Source organism: Rattus norvegicus, chromosome 4 (genome assembly GCF_021556685.1).
Source record: "Rattus norvegicus strain SHRSP/BbbUtx chromosome 4, alternate assembly SHRSP_T2T, whole genome shotgun sequence".
NCBI classification, from domain to species: Eukaryota; Metazoa; Chordata; class Mammalia; order Rodentia; family Muridae; genus Rattus; species Rattus norvegicus.
In genome coordinates, this window is record NC_141537.1 from 68618199 (window position 1) to 68641533 (window position 23335).

Genomic DNA, 23335 nt, shown 5'->3' on the forward strand with positions numbered 1-23335 from the left:
GCAAGAAACTAATCGTCTTGGCAACAAAACAAAGAGAATGAAAGCACACAAACATAACCTCACATCCAAATATGAATATAAAGGGAAGCAATAATCACTATTCCTTAATATCTCTCAATATCAATGGCCTCAACTCCCCAATAAAAAGACATAGATTAACAAACTGGATACGCAACGAGGACCCTGCATTCTGCTGCCTACAGGAAACACACCTCAGAGACAAAAACAGACACTACCTCAGAGTGAAAGGCTGGAAAACAACTTTCCAAGCAAATGGTCAGAAGAAGCAAGCTGGAGTAGCCATTCTAATATCAAATAAAATCAATTTCCAACTAAAAGTCATCAAAAAAGATAAGGAAGGACACTTCATATTCATCAAAGGAAAAATCCACCAAGATGAACTCTCAATCCTAAATATCTATGCCCCAAATACAAGGGCACCTACATACGTAAAAGAAACCTTACTAAAGCTCAAAACACACATTGCACCTCACACAATAATAGTGGGAGATTTCAACACACCACTCTCATCAATGGACAGATCATGGAAACAGAAATTAAACAGTGATGTTGACAGACTAAGAGAAGTCATGAGCCAAATGGACTTAACGGATATTTATAGAACATTCTATCCTAAAGCAAAAGGATATACCTTCTTCTCAGCTCCTCATGGTACTTTCTCCAAAATTGACCATATAATTGGTCAAAAAACAGGCCTCAACAGGTACAGAAAGATAGAAATAATCCCATGCGTGCTATCGGACCACCACGGCCTAAAACTGGTCTTCAATAACAATAAGGGAAGAATGCCCACATATACGTGGAAATTGAACAATGCTCTACTCAATGATAACCTGTTCAAGGAAGAAATAAAGAAAGAAATTAAAAACTTTTTAGAATTTAATGAAAATGAAGATACAACATACCCAAACTTATGGGACACAATGAAAGCTGTGCTAAGAGGAAAACTCATAGCGCTGAGTGCCTGCAGAAAGAAACAGGAAAGAGCATATGTCAGCAGCTTGACAGCACACCTAAAAGCTCTAGAACAAAAAGAAGCAAATACACCCAGGAGGAGTAGAAGGCAGGAAATAATCAAACTCAGAGCTGAAATCAACCAAGTAGAAACAGAAAGGACCATAGAAAGAATCAACAGAACCAAAAGTTGGTTCTTTGAGAAAATCACCAAGATAGATAAACCCTTAGCCAGACTAATGAGAGGACACAGAGAGTGCGTCCAAATTAACAAAATCAGAAATGAAAAGGGAGACATAACTACAGATTCAGAGGAAATTCAAAAAATCATCAGATCTTACTATAAAAACCTATATTCAACAAAATTTGAAAATCTTCAGGAAATGGACAATTTCCTAGACAGATACCAGGTATCGAAGTTAAATCAGGAACAGATAAACCAGTTAAACAACCCCATAACTCCTAAGGAAATAGAAGCAGTCATTAAAGGTCTCCCAACCAAAAAGAGCCCAGGTCCAGATGGGTTTAGTGCAGAATTCTATCAAACCTTCATAGAAGACCTCATACCAATATTATCCAAACTATTCCACAAAATTGAAACAGATGGAGCACTACCGAATTCCTTCTACGAAGCCACAATTACTCTTATACCTAAACCACACAAAGACACAACAAAGAAAGAGAACTTCAGACCAATTTCCTTTATGAATATCGACGCAAAAATACTCAATAAAATTCTGGCAAACCGAATTCAAGAGCACATCAAAACAATCATCCACCATGATCAAGTAGGCTTCATCCCAGGCATGCAGGGATGGTTTAATATACGGAAAACCATCAACGTGATCCATTATATAAACAAACTGAAAGAACAAAACCACATGATCATTTCATTAGATGCTGAGAAAGCATTTGACAAAATTCAACACCCCTTCATGATAAAAGTCCTGGAAAGAATAGGAATTCAAGGCCCATACCTAAACATAGTAAAAGCCATATACAGCAAACCAGTTGCTAACATGAAACTAAATGGAGAGAAACTTGAAGCAATCCCACTAAAATCAGGGACTAGACAAGGCTGCCCACTCTCTCCCTACGTATTCAATATAGTTCTTGAAGTTCTAGCCAGAGCAATCAGACAACAAAAGGAGATCAAGGGGATACAGATCGGAAAAGAAGAGGTCAAAATATCACTATTTGCAGATGACATGATAGTATATTTAAGTGATCCCAAAAGTTCCACCAGAGAACTACTAAAGCTGATAAACAACTTCAGCAAAGTGGCTGGGTAAAAAATTAAGTCAAATAAATCAGTTGCCTTCCTCTATACAAAAGAGAAACAAGACGAGAAAGAAATTAGGGAAACGACACCCTTCATAATAGACCCAAATAATATAAAGTACCTCGGTGTGATTTTAACCAAGCAAGTAAAAGATCTGTACAATAAGAACTTCAAGACACTGAGGAAAGAAATTGAAGAAGACCTCAGAAGATGGAAAGATCTCCCATGCTCATGGATTGGCAGGATTAATATAGTAAAAATGGCCATTTTACCAAAAGCAATCTACAGATTCAATGCAATCCCCATCAAAATACCAATCCAATTCTTCAAAGAGTTAGACAGAACAATTTGCAAATTCATCTGGAATAACAAAAAACCCAGGATAGCTAAAGCTATCCTCAACAATAAAAGGACTTCAGGGGGAATCACTATCCCTGAACTCAAGCAGTATTGCAGAGCAATAGTGATAAAAACTGCATGGTATTGGTACAGAGACAGACAGATAGACCAATGGAATAGAATTGAAGACCCAGAAATGAACCCACACACCTATGGTCACTTGATTTTTGACAAAGGAGCCAAAACCATCCAATGGAAAAAAGATAGCATTTTCAGCAAATGGTGCTGGTTCAACTGGAGGGCAACATGTAGAAGAATGCAGATCGATCCATGCTTATCACCCTGTACAAAGCTTAAGTCCAAGTGGATCAAGGACCTCCACATCAAACCAGACACACTCAAACTAATAGAAGAAAAACTAGGGAAGCATCTGGAACACATAGGCACTGGAAAAAATTTCCTGAACAAAACACCAATGGCTTATGCTCTAAGATCAAGAATCGACAAATGGGATCTCATAAAACTGCAAAGCTTCTGTAAGGCAAAGGACACTGTGGTTAGGACAAAACGGCAACCAACAGATTGGGAAAAGATCTTTACCAATCCTACAACAGATAGAGGCCTTATATCCAAAATATACAAAGAACTCAAGAAGTTAGACCGCAGGGAAACAAATAACCCTATTAAAAAATGGGGTTCAGAGCTAAACAAAGAATTCACAGCTGAGGAATGCCGAATGGCTGAGAAACACCTAAAGAAATGTTCAACATCTTTAGTCATAAGGGAAATGCAAATCAAAACAACCCTGAGATTTCACCTCACACCAGTGAGAATGGCTAAGATCAAAAACTCAGGTGACAGCAGATGCTGGCGAGGATGTGGAGAAAGAGGAACACTCCTCCATTGTTGGTGGGATTGCAGACTGGTAAAACCATTCTGGAAATCAGTCTGGAGGTTCCTCAGAAAATTGGACATTGAACTGCCTGAGGATCCAGCTATACCTCTCTTGGGCATATACCCAAAAGATGCCTCAACATATAAAAGAGACACGTGCTCCACTATGTTCATCGCAGCCTTATTTATAATAGCCAGAAGCTGGAAAGAACCCAGATGCCCTTCAACAGAGGAATGGATACAGAAAATGTGGTACATCTACACAATGGAATATTACTCAGCTATCAAAAACAACGAGTTTATGAAATTCGTAGGCAAATGGTTGGAACTGGAAAATATCATCCTGAGTGAGCTAACCCAATCACAGAAAGACATACATGGTATGCACTCATTGATAAGTGGCTATTAGCCCAAATGCTTGAATTACTCTAGATCCCTAGAACAAACGAAACTCAAGACGGATGATCAAAATGTGAATGCTTCACTCCTTCTTTAAATGAGGAAAAAGAATACCCTTGGCAGGGAAGGGAGAGGCAAAGATTAAAACAGAGACTGAAGGAACACCCATTCAGAGCCTGCCCCACATGTGGCCCATACATATACAGCCACCCAATTAGACAAGATGGATGAAGCAAAGAAGTGCAGACTGACAGGAGCCGGATGTAGATCGCTCCTGAGAGACACAGCCAGAATACAGCAAATACAGAGGCGAATGCCAGCAGCAAACCACTGAACTGAGAATAGGTCCCCTGTTGAAGGAATCAGAGAAAGAACTGGAAGAGCTTGAAGGGGCTCGAGACCCCGAAAGTACAACAATGCCAAGCAACCAGAGCTTCCAGGGACTAAGCCACTACCTAAAGACTATACATGGACTGACCCTGGACTCTGACCCCATAGGTAGCAATGAATATCCTAGTAAGAGCACCAGTGGAAGGGGAAGCCCTGGGTCCTGCTAAGACTGAACCCCAGTGAACTAGTCTATGGGGGGAGGGCGGCAATGGGGGGAGGGTTGGGAGGGGAACACCCATAAGGAAGGGGAGGGGGGAGGGGGATGTTTGCCCGGAAACCGGGAAAGGGAATAACACTCGAAATGTATATAAGAAATACTCAAGTTAATAAAAAATAAAAAAAGAGAATTTAAATATATAGTGTTATACTTAAAATGTTTGCTTTTAGAAAAAACTCAGAATTCTTTTGTTATTGCAATAAAGGAAGATTTCTTAAGACATATAAAGTACAAAACCACAAAGGAAAGGAAAAGATGGACAAATACTTCTCTATTAAAGGTGCTATTAGCTGGCTGAGTTTTTTACCTCACATTTAATATCCAAAAATGCAGACAGTGCCTCAAAATAAAAGGATAAATAAAAACACAGTTCTCCCTATGCCCAAAATATGTTTAAGGATGGATACTGCATAGGAAATTAACCAAAAACAGTTAATAAACACATGAAAAAATTTTCCTCATTGGAAATCATGGCTATGCAACTGAGAAAACATTTTATACTCTAGACTTGTTAGCATGCAAATATTCAGCAATACCAATGTTGGGGGCACATCATTAAACACTGCTAATGAGGCTGGAAAGCACTACAATCGCCTGAAAAACCAATCTCCTGTCAGGGGGACAAACACAGCCTACTTCTCAGAAGACACTCTGGAAATCTCTCCATGTAAACACATGTATGCTACACAGAAGACTGACCCAATACAATCCTGGGCCTGGTGAACACCCTATCATCCCAGCCCTTGGGAGGTGTAGGTCAGACTGAGAGCTTACGGACAGACTGTGCCACATAATGAGACCCTGTCTCAAAAACCAACACTGAAAACCTTTTTCAAGGAAAAGAAACCACAATGCTATTAGACTCAAGACCTATCAGTATACAGCAAATGATTCAACTTATAGGTCCACAAATGAGCAAAGCTAATCTAAGGTGAGGGAAGTCAGTGAAGACAGATTTAGGAAGTGTGCCAAATGAAGAGCCTTCTATGGTGATGAGATCCTCTGTATTCTAGCTACACAGGCAAATACATTTACTAAAAGTAACTGAGCTGGATACTTAGTATTTGTGAATAACACTGTCTAAAATTAGCTTCAAAGAGAAAGATTATGGGTGGTATGTGGGCTATTTAATCTTCCTAAGGGAAATACGTTTTACATTCTTAGACAAGAGCAATTTGCGCATACACACTTTTTATCTTAGATTTCAAATTCTCTTTTTAGGGAGCTCAGTGGTTAAGAGCACTTGCTGCTTTTACAGAGGATCAGATTTTGGTTCCCAACACCCACTGTGGGTAACTCAAAATTGCCTACAACTCTAGCTCCAGGAGTGCCAATACTGTAGCCTCTGCAGGTGCCTTTACTCCCATTCATTCTCATTCTCATTCTCATTCTCTCTCTCTCTCTCTCTCTCTCTCTCTCTCTCTCTCTCTCTCTCTCTCTGTCTCTCAAACAGACATGCACATTAACATAACCAAAAATAAAATGAAGCCCAACCTTTTTTATTTTAATAAAATTTATTTATTTTACGTGTATAGGTATTTTGTTTGCACAACTTTACCACATGAGTACAGTACCTGAAGAGGCCAGAAAAGGGCAAAAGATCCTCTACAATGGGAAGGAATTGCAGACAGTGAGCTACCATGTGGATGCCAGAACCAAACACAGGGTCTCTGGCAGAGCAATGAGTTCTCTACCTACTATGATACCTCTCTAGCCCATGCTCAAAATAAAAAAAATTATCTTTTTAGCAGTATGTCACAGCACATTTTAAAACAAATAATGGTTAAATACTTAAAAGACGACTACCTGGGTCTTACTTGTTTACATGAATTGGCTTTGTGAAAAAAATTAAAGACTAAAAACATTCAAGTTAAAACAATTTGGTTGTGTGACCTTGTGGAAAGACTGGAAGTTTACAAACTCCTAGTTTGTAAAGACAATCTCGATTGTCTGTAATAATGAGTAACTGTGTATATCAATCCCAGCAGCAACTGAGGTTACTTGATCTTGGTACCACCTTCTTTTCCCACAGCTCCTCCCTGAATGGACAACAGATAACTAGTATAAATCATAGCCAGTATAAACATAGGCTTCACCTCCAGAACAAGCTTTGGGGTGAGAGTGCGTGCATGGGCCTGTGCGTCTGCATCTGTGCATGCATGCACATACTATTGTTTACACTGAATCCCTTACGCTGCACATGAAAGGCTACACACAGCTGGGACAAAGGGCATGCTCTCACTCTCCTACCTGTCTTTACTGGGATTGCAATAAGCATTTTCAATAAGCTCCATGTTGTCCAGATCCTTCCATTCACCTCCATCCAAGAATTGCCACCGATATGGCAAATGAAAATGTACCCGATGGCACTTATCTAAAATGGAAACAGAGAGTAGTTAGCCACCCTAGCAGTGAGCAGTGTGGCCCCATCCTGTAACTGTCCATGGGATGACCCTGACTACTGGCCTGAGAACATCCTGGGAAGTTATGAGGACGTTATGCTTTGCTAATGCAGTGACATACTGAAGTACTACAGGTCTTACTATGTGAGTCTTCCCTTCAAACGGGACATTGCAAAATCTATGTGTTAGTCTAGAACATCATTCCATGACCATAAAGAAACTGATCATAAGAAGGTCCCAGCCCTGAAGAGGGCAGCCAAGCTGTTCCTTGTCTCTATACACAAAGATGAGGTCAGATTCCAGACTTAACGGAATCCACCCCAGATGGATGGCTGGATGTCTCAGGTATTAGAATCACAAGTTCGAAATAAAAATAGGGTTGGAAATACCGTTCAGTGACAGAGCACTTGCCAGGCACAGATAAAAGGCTTAGGTTCAATCTGTAATCAAAGGAAAGAAGGGAGGTTTGGAGGGAGGAAGGAATCCATGTAACCTTAACATCCTACTGAAGGTGGCTTGGTATCCATCAGTACCCATGACTCCGCTCAACTTTCTCTGTCATCTGTGCCACAGGCCCACACTGCCCTCCCCGTTCAAGCCCTTCCACCCTACCCTATCTTTGCTTCTGCTGTCTCTGACACTTTCCAAAGTCCTGTGAGTTTCTGTTACATCTGTACAGAGATAGTGAGGAGGATAGAAAGAAAAAAGGTTTGGGAAGTTCACTGAAATGGAGATATAACCAAGATGTAATCTATTAGAAAGATACTCAACCAAGTGCAGAATGTTCCTACATACAAAGCAGGAGATAGAGAGATTGGTAGCATTCTAATTAAATACACATACGAATGCAGATATTTCATGTAGAATCGTAAGGAAAGACGTTCATCATTTTGCATGTTTTGAATTAAGTCTTAAGACTTTAGTATGTAGTTTCCAAAAGTAAGCAACTGGTCAAGAAAAACAAGGAAAGTATGGGTGCAATAGTGCTACATAAGAACAAAACCAAATATACATATACATTAATATAAGAGACATATATACTACTACACATGTCACATCTTTCTAGACAGATACCCAAGAAGCAGGAAATCATTGTTTTTGTTTTTAAAGGACCTACTTGGATGCTAAGAAAATGGAGGTTGATAAAGATTCATTTCTTATTAACTGTAGTTAACCCATTTTAATTTGTATTTTTAAAAATTAATTAAAGCTAATTAACAGTTTAAAATTAAAATTTCCTAAAGTCTGTACATTCTTTCTCAATGTCAGATCTTTTCCAGATTCTACAAAAGGTACCACAGAGGAGCCTGTTAACATTGCTAGGGCTTGTCAGAGAACAGGCCAGGAGCTGTGTGTGGAGACCGCAAAAAGGGGCACAAGGTCAAGAGGCCTCAGGAAACAAGCTGGAGTATCCAGGCAAAGAAAGCTCTTAAATTATACAAGGCAGAACAAATCTCGGGAACTTGCAACTCCTTCATTTGTATAGAGTTTGCCCTTACATGACTCACACTGGACTCAGAAACGTATTGGATTCTTTATTTTTCTTTCCTTTATTGGATTTTTTTATTTACATTTCAAATGTTATTCCCTTTCCTGGTTTCCCGGACATAAGCACTCTATCCCATCCCCTTCCCCTTCTTCTCTAAAGGTGCTCCCCTCCCCATCCACTGCCCCCCCAATATTCCCTCTACACTGGGGGTCCAACCTTGGCAGGACCAAGGGCTTCTCCTTCTGCTGGTGCCCAACAAGGCCATCCTGTGCTACATATGCAGCTGGAGCCATGTCTCAGTCCATGTATAGTCTTCGGTAGTGGTTTAGTCTCTGGGAGCCCTGGTTGGTTGGCATTGTTATCCTTATGGAGTTGCAAGCCCCTTCAGCTCTTTCAATCCTTTCTCCAATTCCTCCAACAGAGGTCCTGTTCTCAGTTCAATGGCTTGATGCTAGCATTGCCTCTGTGTTTGACATGATCTGCCTGTGTCCCTCAGGAGACATCCATATCCAGCTCCTGACAGCATGCACTTCTTAGCTTCATCAATCTTATCTAGTTTTGGTGGAGATATATACATATATATATATATATATATATATATGTATATATATATACACACACATACATACACACACACACATATATATATGTATGTATATATATATATATGTCACATGTGTGAGGCAGGCTCTGAATAGCTGTTCCTTCAGTCTCTACTCCAAACTTTGTCTCCATATCCCCTCCTATGAATATTTTTGTTCCCCCTTTTAAGGAGTGAAGCATCCACACTTTGGTCATCCTTCTTCTTGAGCTTCATGTGGTCTGTGGATTGTATCTTAGGTAATTCGAGCTTTTGGGCTAATATCCAATATCAGTGAGTGCATACCATGTGTGTTTTTCTGTGATTGGGTTACCTCACTCAGGATGGTATTTTCTTTTTTTTTTTTTTTTTTTTTTCGGCGCTGGGGACCGAACCCAGGGCCTTGCGCTTCCTAGGCAAGCGCTCTACCACTGAGCTAAATCCCCAACCCCAGGATGGTATTTTCTAGTTCAATCCATTTGCCTATGAATTTCATGAAGGCATCGTTTTTGATAGCTGAGTAGTACTCCATTGTGTAGATGTACCACATTTTCTGTATCCATTCCTCTGTTGAAGGGCATCTGGGTTCTTTCCAGCTTCTGGCTATTATAAATAAGGCTGCTATGAACATAGTGGAGCATGTGTCTTTGTTGTATGTTGGAGCATCTTTTGGGTATATGCCCAGGAGTGGTATAGCTGGGTCCTCAGATAGTGCAATGTCCAATTTTCTGAGGAATCTCCAAATTGCTTTCCAGAGTGGTTGTACCAGCTTACAATCCCACCAACAATGGAGGAGTATTCCTCTTTCACCACATCCTCGCAAGCATCTGCTGTCCCGAGCTTTTGATCTTAGCCATTCTGACTGGTATGAGGTGGAATCTCAGGGTTGTTTTGTTTTGATTTGCATTTCCCTTATGACTAAAGATGTTCAACATTTCTTTAGGTGCTTCTCAGCCATTAGATATTCCTCAGCTGAGAATTCTTTGTTTAGCTCTGTACCCATTTTTAATAGGGTTATTTGGCTCGCTGGAGTCTAACTTCTTGAGTTCTTTGTATATTTTGGATATCAGTCCTCTATCGGATATAGGATTGGCAAAGATCTTTTCCCAATCTGTTGGTTGTTTTGTCCTAATGACAGTGCTGTTATGGTCCAGACATTGTGGTCAAATCAAGAGTTCCTGTTCCCTGCCTGAAGGATACTGGCGGAAATGCCGGGAGGTGAGCAGAAAGCACCCACTGTTGAAAAGCTATGTTGACAAACTCCAAGTACAAGCAAACCCTGGGTAGCCTAAGGAAAATCTCCGTGGAAGACATCAGCTCCAGAGCACAAGTATCTCCCCCATGCCCACCAGACTAAGGCCTCAGAAAGGACCCAGGGACCCAAGGCTGTGGCTAAGAGTAGACTTGGAACAGAATGTGGTGCTCAGGCCAATCACAGCTGGAGGCCCCTGGGAAAAGCCCCTGCAACCATAGCAACTGGTGAGAATTTCAGCACAATAGTAAATGCAGGAAGCAACCCTTCCTCCCTGACACCCTGCCCTCTTTATCTGCCTCCTTGCCTTCTTCTAAAGCCCCTACCTCCATACAATCCAGGCCCTAGGCTTCCCGGCTGAGTTACATAAGTGTAGTCTCAATTTGGAAGGCGAAGCACCCATATCCACACCTGCTTCCTTCTCATGTACCTTGAAATGACAGGCAAGAGAGACAAGGAAACGTAAAAAGTACTCAGCAGCAATGAAAAGTGCTCCAAAGTGAACAGAATCGCTTAAGAATCCCTGAACTACAAAGCAGGCAGAATAAAACTGAAGCAAAAAGAGGTAAAAATCAATCAATCAATCAATCAATCAATCAAATAAATCTTTAAAAACAAGTTGGCTCAGTAGTTAAGAGCACTACTCTTCCAGAGGACTCAGGTTTGCTTCCCAGCACTGACATGGTGGTTCACAACCTTCTGTAAGTCCAGTTCCAAGGGGTCAGACACCCTCTTCTGGCCTTCTTGGGCACCAGGCACAAGCACAGTACACAGACATACACTTAGGCAAACCACCATACACATAAGATACAATTTAATTTGAAATAAAATACATAAAAGAAGTGTAGTACAACATACAGTAAGTGTTTACCACTGGAGAAGGATGAAGGAGACGGAGAACTTTCTGCTCTGCTGTGTACTACCTAACTCCTTCACAAAGTAAAATTCATGAATTATCTGTATGACATCCAAAGACTAAAAATGGCTGCAGTCATAAGACTTGGGAAGAATCTTTAGTCAAAGACTAAGTTGTCAGTAAAGATCACTAAGTTTCTGTGAAAATACTGACCATACAAGGATTACTCTTTGTGGTCAAGGAAGGCAAGCAGGGGCCACCGGCCCAATACTTGAGGAACCTTGAGCAATGTTCTAAGTACTAATACAAGTATCTCCATCTCCTCACTGAGGTTGTCCCAGTTTCCAAGACTCCCCTAAGCTGTCACCCTACAGAAGTGGCAATTAGCTTTCACTAGACTAAGTAGCCCCATTTCACGACACTCTGTGGTCACTTGGCACTCACCTGGTACAGATCCAAAGGCCTATATTCCTAAAAATTCATCAACAGCTTCATTTGAAAATGCAAATAATTTTTCTACCCTCAACAAAAGCAGATTCAGAACTCGTTTGGCAAGACCCCCGCCCTGTCTAAGGATGCCTTCAAGCAGTTCCAGTAATGAGAAGCAGTTCCTCTCCGCTGAGAGGAAGAGCGTCTAACTTACCTTGGAAGCTACAACTCTTCCGAATATGGTACAAGCAAATCTGCTCACTCTCCTCCTGGCTAAGAGTGCCTGGGGACACTGAACTGTCTTTTCTTTCTACAAAGAAACAGCACACAAGATGTCAGCTGTTATCGACACTTTTCATGTAGGATCACAGCACTTCACAGCTAAAAGGAAGAAGGATTTATCTATCCATTGCTGTGCAAAAGTGGCCCAGGCAAACTGACAGGACCTATCCTTTGAGGAATACAAGTACCCCCAGTCACACAGGTGGGCACCTGACTTTTAGGGTGAATCCTAGATACCTAGCACGTTGCTCTTTACTAAGTCCAGGACACCACAGAGGGTTTTGTTTTGTTTTGTTGTTTCGTTTTTTTTTTTTTTTCAACTCTGACTATCCATCCAAGTCACTAGGAAGGAAAAGTAGAAAGGTATTTTATAAATCACATTTAATTTCTACAGCAAATATTTGTCAGTGAGGTCTTTAGAACTGGGTACTAACAAAAAAAGGTAATTTGTGGGAAGTTTTATCTCCAAATAAAATAGTCTTAATTTTACTTTACTTGCAGGGCTCTTAAAATAAGACAAGCATAGTAAGTTCTTTCATAGTATACCTTTCTTATTACCATCCCACTGTGTCTTTGCCTATTATATTTACCCTGTTCACTTAAACCTAAGTGAGAATAAAAACTCATTTATACCCTCGCCTCCTTCACTATCCTATCACCTGTCCTCTGTTAGCTGCATCCTCCCTTTCTTATGAACTCCTGGATATTCCATAGACTGGGCCTCAAAATCCACACCTGTGAGACCCTGAAGTTCTCTATCTCCAGAGTAGTGACTGTTTGAGACCTGAGCCACTCACCAGTGGATCTGTCCCTCAGTTTTCAATAAAGTCATTCATAATCCAGATGATGCTTCAAACATCATTTAAAGCAAAACCTCTGTATATATTGAGGTTAACAAAAATATCGGAAGAGACTCCTCAGTAAGTGCTTGCCTTGCAAGCTTGAGGATCACAGGTCAATCCCCCAGAACCCACATTCTTAAAACTCCAAGTGAGGCTAGAGAGACAATTCGGTTAAGAGCACTAGCCGCTCCTCCAGAGGACACATGCTCACATACTAGCACCCACATGGTGTCTCACAACTATCTGTAACTCCAGTTTCCAAGGGGTCTGATACCATTCTCCTGATCTGTGGGCCCCAAGCAAGTGATGCACAGACAGGCAAACAGATATACATAAGTAATAAAATAGACATTTAGGCCGGGTATGATAATACCCCCTTTAGTCAAAGCACGTGGTAAGAGAGGCAGATGTATCTCTGTTGAGCTCAAGATTAGCCCAGTCTACATCAAGAGACTTTGCCTCAAAAACCACAAAACATTTATATTAAAGCTGGGCATGACTGGGTATGCTTGGAGTCCCAGCACTGGTGAGGTAGAGACAGACAGGTAGATCCCTGTGGCTTGCTGGCCAGCCAGCCTAGCCTATGTGGTGAGGCCCAGGACAATAAGGGAATCTGTCTCAAAGAAGCAAACCCAAGGGGGACAGTACTTGAAGAACAGCGCTTAAGACTGTCATCTGGCCTCTACTCATACTAGTATACATGACCTATTTACATATGAACATACCTATATGTGCACACATGCATGCATATGCACACACACACACACACACACACACACACACACACTCAAATTGAAGAAAATAAAAGAAAACTAGAGGTAGCAAGCACTATATTTAACTATGACAATCAGGTAAGATTAGAAAGGTCAGTATGCTTGCTGGTGGTCTTGGCACTCACCTGATATTTTAGGAAAAGATCTATTAAAAATATTTTCTGTCTCAATGGCTATATGAGTGGATGGGCATGATGAGGTACTTGGGGGTAGAGGCCTGTTCTCATGATTGCTAAAGTCTAATTCAGGCCAGGACAGAGACTAGCATATGGCAAATTCTCAAAGCTACTGAATTGAAAGAGTGGCCAGCCAACAGCCTCTACTGTGAAGTCCAAATGAACCAAGTTTTCAAAGGTCCATATATAGCAGGTTGTTAAAAAATGATTGTTAAATCTTTAAGTAGGCACAAAGGTATACACTTAAAGACCTGACTACTAGGGAGACTGAGGCAAAAGATCATTTTGTTGACTTTAAGACCAGTATTGAGAACACAGTGAGAAGTCATCTCAACAATATTCTTATGTGTATTTTAGCTTAAAATTTTTAGATTTGTATATTTACTAAGTGTGTCTATAAAGATTAGGCAGCTAGAAAAAGGGCACACGAGGAAGAGAACAGGCCATAAGGCAGGAGATGATTAGAACAGTAGTAGCTGGGAAACACTGGAGGTTAAAGGTTTAAGTACAGGTAAGGTCTGGGGTACGGTGGGGAGAAAAGGGTAAAGGAGCATTAACTGAAACCAAGGATCTATGGAAAATTATGGAAACGCATTGCTCTATGCATTGCTCTATATGCTCATTTAAATTAAATCATTTTTAAAAAAGAAATTTGATGAGATCCCATTTGGCTCAGTGGTAGAGCACTTGCCTAGCAAGCACAAGGCCCTGGGTTCGGTCCCCAGCTCCGAAAAAAAAAAAAAAAAAAAAAAAGAAAAAGAAATTTGAGTAGAGGTACACGGCATGGATGGAGAATTCTTTTCCCCAGAACACATGGATTACTCAGTTCCAGGCGTGGGATACCCCTCTCTGAGTCACTGGTCAGGAAGCCCCAGAGGCACCCCCATAAAAATAACACAGGCATTGCTATTGCTCATCTGCTCAGCACAGATAGATGGCTGCTGAAGACACAACACAGCCTGAGAAACAGACAGCAAATTGGAACTGACCTGAAATCATCCTCCCTGTCGGCTGATTTTTCACAGTGCTAGAAGGCACAAGGCAGGCCACTGGAGGAGAAAAGTCATCAATGGCATACCTACAGTGGGTTCTGCAAGCTATAGCATCAGCCTGTCAGAAAAGACATGCCTGCTGGAAATCATTTTTAAAATGATAGCATGAGGGAGCTAAAGAAATTGGTCTGTGGTTAATAATATTTGCTGCTCTTCCAGAGGCCCTGAGTCCAGCACCCACATGAAGATCAAAACCATCTGTAACTCCAGTTTCAGAAGACCTGATGCCCTCTTCTGACTTCTATGGGTACTTGCATACATGTGGCATACATTCACAAAAGCAACATATACACATAAATAAAAGTTTTAAAAAACCTGCTTAAAAATCACATAAAAGTTGAAGAAGAAAGTACTGGAAGGAACTGGAAGAAGTGGGAAGGGAATTTGGGCTAAATATGATTATTATATACATGTATAAAATCATCAAAGGAAAACTAAAATTATTCTTTAAAAAAATCTCTACTAGGGGCTAGAGACGGCTCCGCCATTGAGAGCACAGGCTCCTCTTCCAGAGGACTTAGGTATTAACTTTTAGCATCTACACAGCTGCTCATATCCATCTGTAACTCCAGTTCCAGAGGATCTAACACCTTCTCCTGGCCTCTGCAAGCACAGACAGACACACAAGAAAATCACTTATGAACATAAAATCTCAAGTGGAAATTCCTCCATCTACCTGTCTCAAAGTCTGACAAACACTTAGAAAAAAACCCCACCACACTCAATCTTGTTGATGGGTTACTATGGACCAGGAACTGTCTAGGTGCTAAAAAGCAGCAGAGAATAAGGCCAAAAACAAAAAAACCTTACAAGGGGGACACTTATGCTTGCTCATGGCAGGATGGCCAAAGCCACAGCTTTACAAATACCTTCTTACATTCATTTGTAATATCATAAAGAATACTACCTAATGGATAGCCCTAGCGCTATATAACTACATCCCAACTCTAGATCCTCACTGAAAAGAAAAATTCTCCAGGAGGTGAAGGCAATTACACCTCATCTCAGTGCAGACAGCTCCTCCAGAATTAAGAATGTGCCAACCCCAACTTGCGTCATCTGGGATGCCTTGTTTGACTGTGTCTAGATTCCAACCATCTTCACAACCTTCTAGCTAGGAAAGGACAAGTGAGTCTCAATGAAAGAGATGCACACATCCACAAAGTCATATTCTACTTACTAACCAACAGAAATCCAGGCCCCCAGCCCAAAGCACTTTCCATGAGCCTTACCAGAAGTCCCCTGTGGGCCTGCAGGAGAAGAGGACACTTTGCTGAGGGCTGAGCCCTTATTTTTGATGTCATATGCATTCCGGTAAGTAGAGAGTAGCCTGCTCACCAGGTCAGAACTTAAACCCAACTTTTCTAATTTCTCCAGATTCTCTGAGTTAGTGAACTCGTGGGACCTCTTACAGCTAGTGCCAAACTTGCACTCTCCCTGTAAGAAGTACTGGCAGATATGGAGTTTAATGCACTGCTTCTGGAAGGAGCAAGAGCCGAAGTGTCCATCACCTTTGTTATAGTGTAGGCAGATCTGTTGACAAAGAGGAAAAAAGACATCATCACATGAACACTGTATACAGCACACCTCAACAGCCATGCCATGGGGGAAGGGGCCTCATGGTCATTGTATCATTTCACCATTCACACGGGCCATAGAGAATTCATCTCTTGCTCAAGATACAGATACCAAATATTCCCTAAGCTAAAATAAACCCAAACAAGACCTTCTCCTGGAAAGATCCACAGAACTTCAGAGAGGCCAGAGCAGTAGTGCAGTAGCCTCCTCTCTACCTCAATATACCTACCCTTACCTATACACAAAGCCTCACCAAACCAAATATACTTTACTAGTTCACTTCTCCCAATTTTCCTTTCAAATTTCAAAGTCAGAGAGGTTCTTAGGGATAAGGCATGTCAAAGTTGGCCCAACACCACCCTTCATTTCTCAAGGGAACTAGAGGACTCCAAAGCTAAACAGCTAGGGCCAGCAAGATGGCTCTGCAGGTAAAGGAACCAGACTCAGTACCAGAGCCCACATAATAACCAGAGGGAAGAACAACTCTCTAGAGGGATCATCTGACCTCCACACCCTGGACAAGCATATCACATTCACCCTTGGACCTAGTATATCTGTGCTCCCTAATGAATTTAATAAATTTTATTAAATTTCATCAGCTAGTCCCAGTCACATAGCTAGTCACTGAATCTATTGTTTGCTCAACTGGGTTGTTGGCAAAACTGCAACTTCTTTGCTGGTTTATTGATATAGCCCAGGCTGCCCTCAACCTACATAGGTCAAGACAGGATGAGTTCTAGTCCTCCGCCTCTGCCATCCAAGTGTTAGGATCACAAACACACGCCACAATGTACAACTACAAACTTGCAACTTGAACCTCAATCAACTGCTCCTTCTGTACACTCCAAATACTTCAACATGAAAAGTGGCCCACCTACTCAATTTCTAGACATTACATTCCACAAGTTACAGGAAAATTCCTTGAGGGTTCAACAGCAGAATCCAGTTTTCTTTCAAGGCCTCCACTCTACAGATGGTCTACCCAAGAGAAAAGGTCAGATAGAAATTCTGACGCCTGCCTTAGACATGCTATTCACCAGCTTTGAGACTCCCTATTTTGAATGTCTAAAATGGGTAGAACACCATCAATGTCACAGAGTAGTTGTGATTACTGAACTTGGAGACATGAAAACACCAACCAATGCTGACATATAGGAGGCACCAGACTGCCCTCTTCCTCATTTATCTGATGGGACCCTGGCAGGTCTCATCTGCCCCAAAACACCTTTCCCCACAGTGCGGAATGTGAACTTTGACAGTGCCTTAAACATCACCCAAAATTATCCTCTGACCTTCCTATCCCACCATTTGATTTGCCTCCCTTAAAGGCAAAGCAGGGTTGGCCTGGGGAGATAGCTCAGTGGTTAAGAGCCCTAACACTCTTCCATGGGTCCTGAGTTCAAATCCCAGAAACCACATGATGGCTCACAACCATCTGTAATGGGATCTGATGCCCTCTGCTGGTGTGTCTGAAGACAGCTATAGTACATTTATATATAATAAATAAATAAATAAATAAATAAATAAATAAATAAATAAATCTTTTTTTAAAAGGGCAAAGCAGGATTTCTGGTCATCAATGTCTAGCTGACAGTGGAAATTCTAAAAACCAATATGAATTTTCAAAAGACAAATATAAAAAGTTAATATTTATTATGTACTAGTCATGATGCTGTGCTACCATTCCTCAAATGTCACATTAATTGTCTAACATGGAAATATCTGCATTAAAATATGCCAATCTGATCTTTTGGCTCACACCAGTTAACAGTGCCAAAGTAGCCCACATATCCTGCCCCATACATGGAGAACAACCTGCTCAGATCTGCTGGAGAAACTCAAGGCCCAGGGAAGCCCTAGAGAACCAGGGTCCTGTTCACACTAAGGCCTTGCACAGCACAATGGAAAACAGCCCTGATCTAAAGCAGGTCTAATCGACCTCCAGCAGCACCTGAGCCTGGTAGAACTGTTCTCCGAATCATGCTTTAGACAGTCTCCTACTCAGCTCCTACCTTCCTTTTCCTCTGCCATGAATGGCATCCCCACCCTGCTGTTGTCTAAAAGACTCTCTATACTTTCTCCTGCTTCTTAACCAACAAACCTTTTGTGCTGTTAATCTTCCCCCACCAAATGATACAGAGATAATGCAGTAAGCTTACACAAGCTGAGATTTCATGTCAGCTAATGTACATACTCTCCTGGGTACAAAAGGATGAGTAGTGAGAATACTAGGTGACTGTCAAGCAGCTCTGGAAGGCTTCTCCAAAGCAACACCCCAAACATGCAGTTCCAATTTCTACTAGTCAGGGAGGGGTCAGCTGGGGTCTCTCATTCTGCTTAGTTCTAAATAACGCTTGCTTCGGGTGCTGGTCAACCTCACTAAATCACTACAGTGGTGGTGCCAGCCCAACTGATAGGGAAGAAAAATTTTCAATAAATGCCAAGGCTGGTCCAACATCAGCAGAGCTGAATATTAAATCTAGTAGATTTAATTAGCAGAGCTGGATATTAAATCCAAGTCTCCTCTGGTTCTTGGTCAAAATGGGGTTCTCAGCACTAAGAGTTATCTATCTCCCAACCATCTGACTTTTCCACTATTACTTGCAAAGAAGAACCCCCAGACCCCCACCCTTCTAAGCACTCACATCTGGTAAAAGCGAAGGGTCATTCTGAAGTAAGAGTTGGCAAAGCTCAGTATACGTGAGGTGGTCAATACCATGAGTCCTCAGCACACTCAGGTTGTGATCAGTCTTCAAGTTGTGACCATTCCTACAGTTCTTCCTGCAAAGAAGCAAAGACGACGTTTACAGGCTAAATCTTACCTCCCTAAAATCCTCTGCTAAGAGTTCCAACTTCCAGATCCTTAGAATGTAAAACTTCTTTTGAAGATAGGGTCATGAGAGGGGCAAGTAAATTAAAATGAGGTCATTAGAGTAGCCCCCATTCCAACGTGAACTTTATCTCAGAATTCCATCCTCCAGAATACTGAGAAATGAATTTTTGTTGTTTAAGCCTCCCAGTCTGCCAGCTATTATTATAACATACACTTGTAATCCCAGTATTCAGAAGCTGAGGCAGGGGGATCATGAGTTGTAGACTAGTTAGACAACAGAGCAAGCCTCTTTGAAGGAAGAGGAGAAGGAAAGAGAAGAAATGGAAGAGGAGAGAGAAGAGGAAGGGAGCAAGGGAGGGAAGAAGAAAGGTCGGGTCACCTATTCTATGGTACTCTGTTATGGCAGCCCTGGCAGACTTACAGAGCTGGTGAAATCATTCTTCATGGCATTTTTTCACAACACTTCCTGACCCTCCTTATAAGCAGCAGGGAGAAAAACAGCTATGCATGCAAACATACGCTTGTTCAGCAGGAAGAGATGAGACTGGACAATGTCTAGGGTGCAGAACAACCCTTCTCAGCATGTATGTAAAGAGAAGGGCGGGGCCTTCGTGCAAAACAGTGTCACAGCACACTGGCCACTCAGTAAGCACATGGATGAAAGACCTGAGCAGGGGTGAGTTACGTAGCACATACCTTTAATCCTAGCACTTGGGAGTCAAAGGCAGGCAGATTTCTGAGGCCAGTCTGGGTACATAATGAGTTCCAGGACAGCCAGGGTAGAGGCCCTGTCTCAACCTAATCCATTCCCTTCCCCTCTCCCCAAAATTGAGCAGGGGGTAGAGGAATGGCCCAGTAGTTAGGGACACTATTCTACTCTTCCAGAGGACCTGCATTCAATGCCCAGCACCCGTATTGGTGTCTCACTAATACTCTCTTCTGGCCTTTGACAGCACCTGCACTTATGTGTACCATTCCCTCCACTCTACCCCCCATTATAATTTAAAATAATAAAAAAAATCTCTTTTTTTAAATGCTAAGCACAGTGACTCATGCTTCCAGGTATAGGTACACACAGACACAGATACTCCTGGGTCCACCCCTTTTGCAGCTCCTCTCCTCCGTACTTTCAACCCACAAGCATCTGGTGAGCACTTATCAACCAGGCACTGGTACTCCACCCTAAGAACTCAGGGACAAATCTTTAATGACAGTCTCAGTCACCTGGAAAGCCAGGCATGTGGCATCTGCTTGATGCAGACACTACCATACCTTATTTAACATCTGTGATAAACATTCTGAAAGAATGTCAAATTCCTGATCCATCCCCTAACCCTTTTCTCCTACTAGCTCTCTGATCTGTAAAAAGTTAACCTCCCTCCTCCCCTACAGATCAGAACCTTGAGGTCATCCTTGACTCCTTGTCCCCAACTGGTGACTGCAACAGAAAAGAACTCACTCGTGGAGTGGAAGGCCTAAGGTCAGCTGTGTAAGAGTACTCAGGCTGAGAGGCCATTGGAAGGTATGAGACAACAAATGAGCCGCACACTCAGAGGCCAGGAAAACGCTGATGAAGTGAGAGAAGGGAAGGGAAGGTGGTACTGCCAAAGCCAAGTAGAGCAAATAACTGCAGCAATGGCCACTAAAGCTTAGCGAGCTCCACCGTGCAACAGAGGCCTCCGCCTAACATCTCCTGAGCTCATTCACTCAGCCCTCAACCAACCTGTGGGGTAAGCAATCTTTCCATCACTGAGGGAACAGGGTCAGCCATAGAGCCCCCTGCCCAAGACTACTAGCCAGCAAAGAGCAGAGCTGGACTGAAACAAGGTGACCAGCTCAGGGGACCGTGCTCTTGATCAGCAGGCACACTGCCTCCTGAGAGGATGCAGGTGAAGTCAGGGGCTGAGGACTCCTTCTCAGGCTTGTTTCTTAAGAGATCTAACCTTGGGATCAAGAAGACAAGTAAGGAAAGTACACTTACTCACACTCACTTTCCATTACCCATGGGAAAAATATGTAGGAAACTACCTAGTGCAAATCATGGGGAAAGACAAGGATGAAGAATGAGGAAGAAAAGTCTGTTATGGAGGCCAGGAAATATCAAATGTCCAGATTTCTAGTACAAAGTTTGAGCCCAAATGTCAGGAATTGGCATAAGAACAGATCTTTGTTCCATGATTATTTGCCAATTAAGCACATTATAAAGATTCACCAGGCAGACTCAGTGGTGCATCATGGCTTTAGTCCCAGAAGCAGGAAGACTCTGAGTTGGAGGCCAGCCTGGTCTACATAGCAAGTTTCAGGCCAAACAGGCCAACATATCAAGCCACTTGCTCAATATATGATATTCATTCATAAATTCATTCACTCACCAGCCATTACTGCCATTGCATCGAGCCAGCCACTACTTGCTATGTTCCTCTTTCTCTGGGCTTGTTACTCTTTCACCCCAGACATGTCTCATTCTTGCACGGCAGAGTTCCTGCGTTCTACACTCTTTGTAGGCCCACCTTCTCCTACAGATCTGTTTGGGCTACTTCTGTGACTGGGGCCACAGTATCTGCCATCTAGCAGCTTCCAAATCAGCACGTAAGGGTTTAGCCCTCCTTTTAAGTAAAGAACTCAAACCCCCTCTCACTTTCAGTCCACAGTGGGAGCAGAAACAAGAGTCACCATCTCTCCCATAGCCTCACTGTCGCCCTCTCTTTTAACTTTCCCAAATCTCTCACATACACATCATTTGGAAAAGCTCTAATCTCATTATTTCCTAATAAATGTGTCCTGGAGACTACATTTCCCAGACCATACTCCTTAGGTAGGGGTGGGAGACAGCTTCTGGGAAATGGGCTTTTAATCACTTCTAGACCTGGCCCACACAAACTTCCCCCCAGACCCTCTCCTGTCTTATTTTCCTTCAACTCCCAGAACTTGATGCTTAGAACTACCTCATAAGTGTTGAGGGTTCAGTTGTATCTGTGTCAGCCTGGATCCCTGATTGACTGCATCGGTCAAGGTTACTAACCCAAGGTGACTTCATTCATCTGACATCATAAAAAATGATATCTGTTGTGTTATAGCAAAAGGAAGCAGGGAGGGAGGAAACTAATCCTCCTGATAACTGGACTGGCTTTTGAAACACGAAGTCTCAACATCCTCTCCTAACCCAGTATCCCCACACCATTACCCAAGACATCTTCCTAACACACAAACCTCATGCCTGACATTCAACAGACCTTAACACCTTTAAGGTAAGGCCCAAATTCTTCAGTATAAACAAATTGCCCTAATCACCTTGCAGGTGCGCGCAGAAGCAGAGAGCAGCCCAAACTAATGAGGACAGTAAACAGTGTGGTGTGAAGAGTTAAGAGAAAGAGCTCAAAAGAGCGAATAATCTTTCAGCTCCTGCTCCTAGGCACTAAAGAACAAACCAGGAAGGGTAGAAAGTCACTCAGGGGAGAGCGGGAACCCCCTATGGATCTTGAAAATCTGAGTTTCAGCTTCTAAGCAAGCAAACAGGAGTTGAGTGTCCCTTCCAAAGCTTCTTTATCATTGTGACTGAAGGCCTTGCTGCCCGCTCCTCAAAGCGACCTTTCCAATTTCCAAGCAGCCCTGAGGACCAACTTCCCTCCTGGGAGCCATACTGCCATACTCAGCTGTCCCTGTTGGCACCACATTCTATCTGAGCCACTTCACCACACACTGCCAGTCATTAAGTAGGTGATCAATGAACATTCTTGAGTGAAGGATAGGCGAGGCTGAGGAACCATCTAGCTGTCTGCCCCAATCTCGGGAGAGTGGAGGCCCGGGAGTGGAGGGGCAGGAGCATCCGTCCATGCCCATCGTTGTCGTCCTTACCCGGTCCTCAGGAACTTGCAGTTACCGTAGATGAGAAACTTGCAGAGATGCAACTGCGCGCAGAGCCCGGTGCAGCCCTGCTTGGGGCCCTGGTGCGCGCGGCACAGACGCAGCGACGACACAGCCACTACCACGCGCTCCGAGGCCGCCGCCGCCGCGGTCGCCGGGCCCGTGCCCTCCCGCGAGGCCACCACGAAGCGCCCGCGGTCCCGCAGCAGCCGCTCCAGCGCGTCGGCGCCCAGGCTGGTTCGCAAGCGGCGCCTCAGCTCCGCCAACTCCAAGGCGCCCCCCGCCGCGCACAGCAACTGGGTCACCTCTGCCACCGCCACCGCGGCCTGGGCCATGGCTGTCGGACCGAGGCTTAGCACGGACGACAGCGTTGTTCACAGGCCCAGCCCCACTGTTTCGCTGGAAGGAAACGAAACCGAAAGCCGGCCCCA

At 42.8% G+C, this 23335-nt stretch overlaps 1 protein-coding gene across 5 annotated transcripts in view; it reads right to left on the reverse strand.

Annotated features, from left to right (window-relative positions):
* Parp12 (poly (ADP-ribose) polymerase family, member 12) overlaps positions 1–23321 on the reverse strand; it is a 74317-nt gene extending 50996 nt beyond the window's left edge. For 3 of the 5 annotated variants that reach the window (XR_015685626.1, XR_015685627.1, XM_087658030.1), the window contains exons 1-5: positions 22896–23321; positions 18853–18988; positions 15862–16162; positions 11719–11814; positions 6747–6870 (exon numbers count right to left, since the gene is read on the reverse strand). Coding sequence is in view for 3 of the 5 variants with exons in the window: in XM_087658030.1 (XP_087514156.1) it covers positions 6747–6870; positions 11719–11814; positions 15862–16162; positions 18853–18988; positions 22896–23239 (1001 nt within the window). In the remaining 2 variants the exon portion in view is untranslated. 5 annotated transcript variants of the gene reach the window in all.
* Positions 23322–23335: the final 14 nt, after the last annotated feature.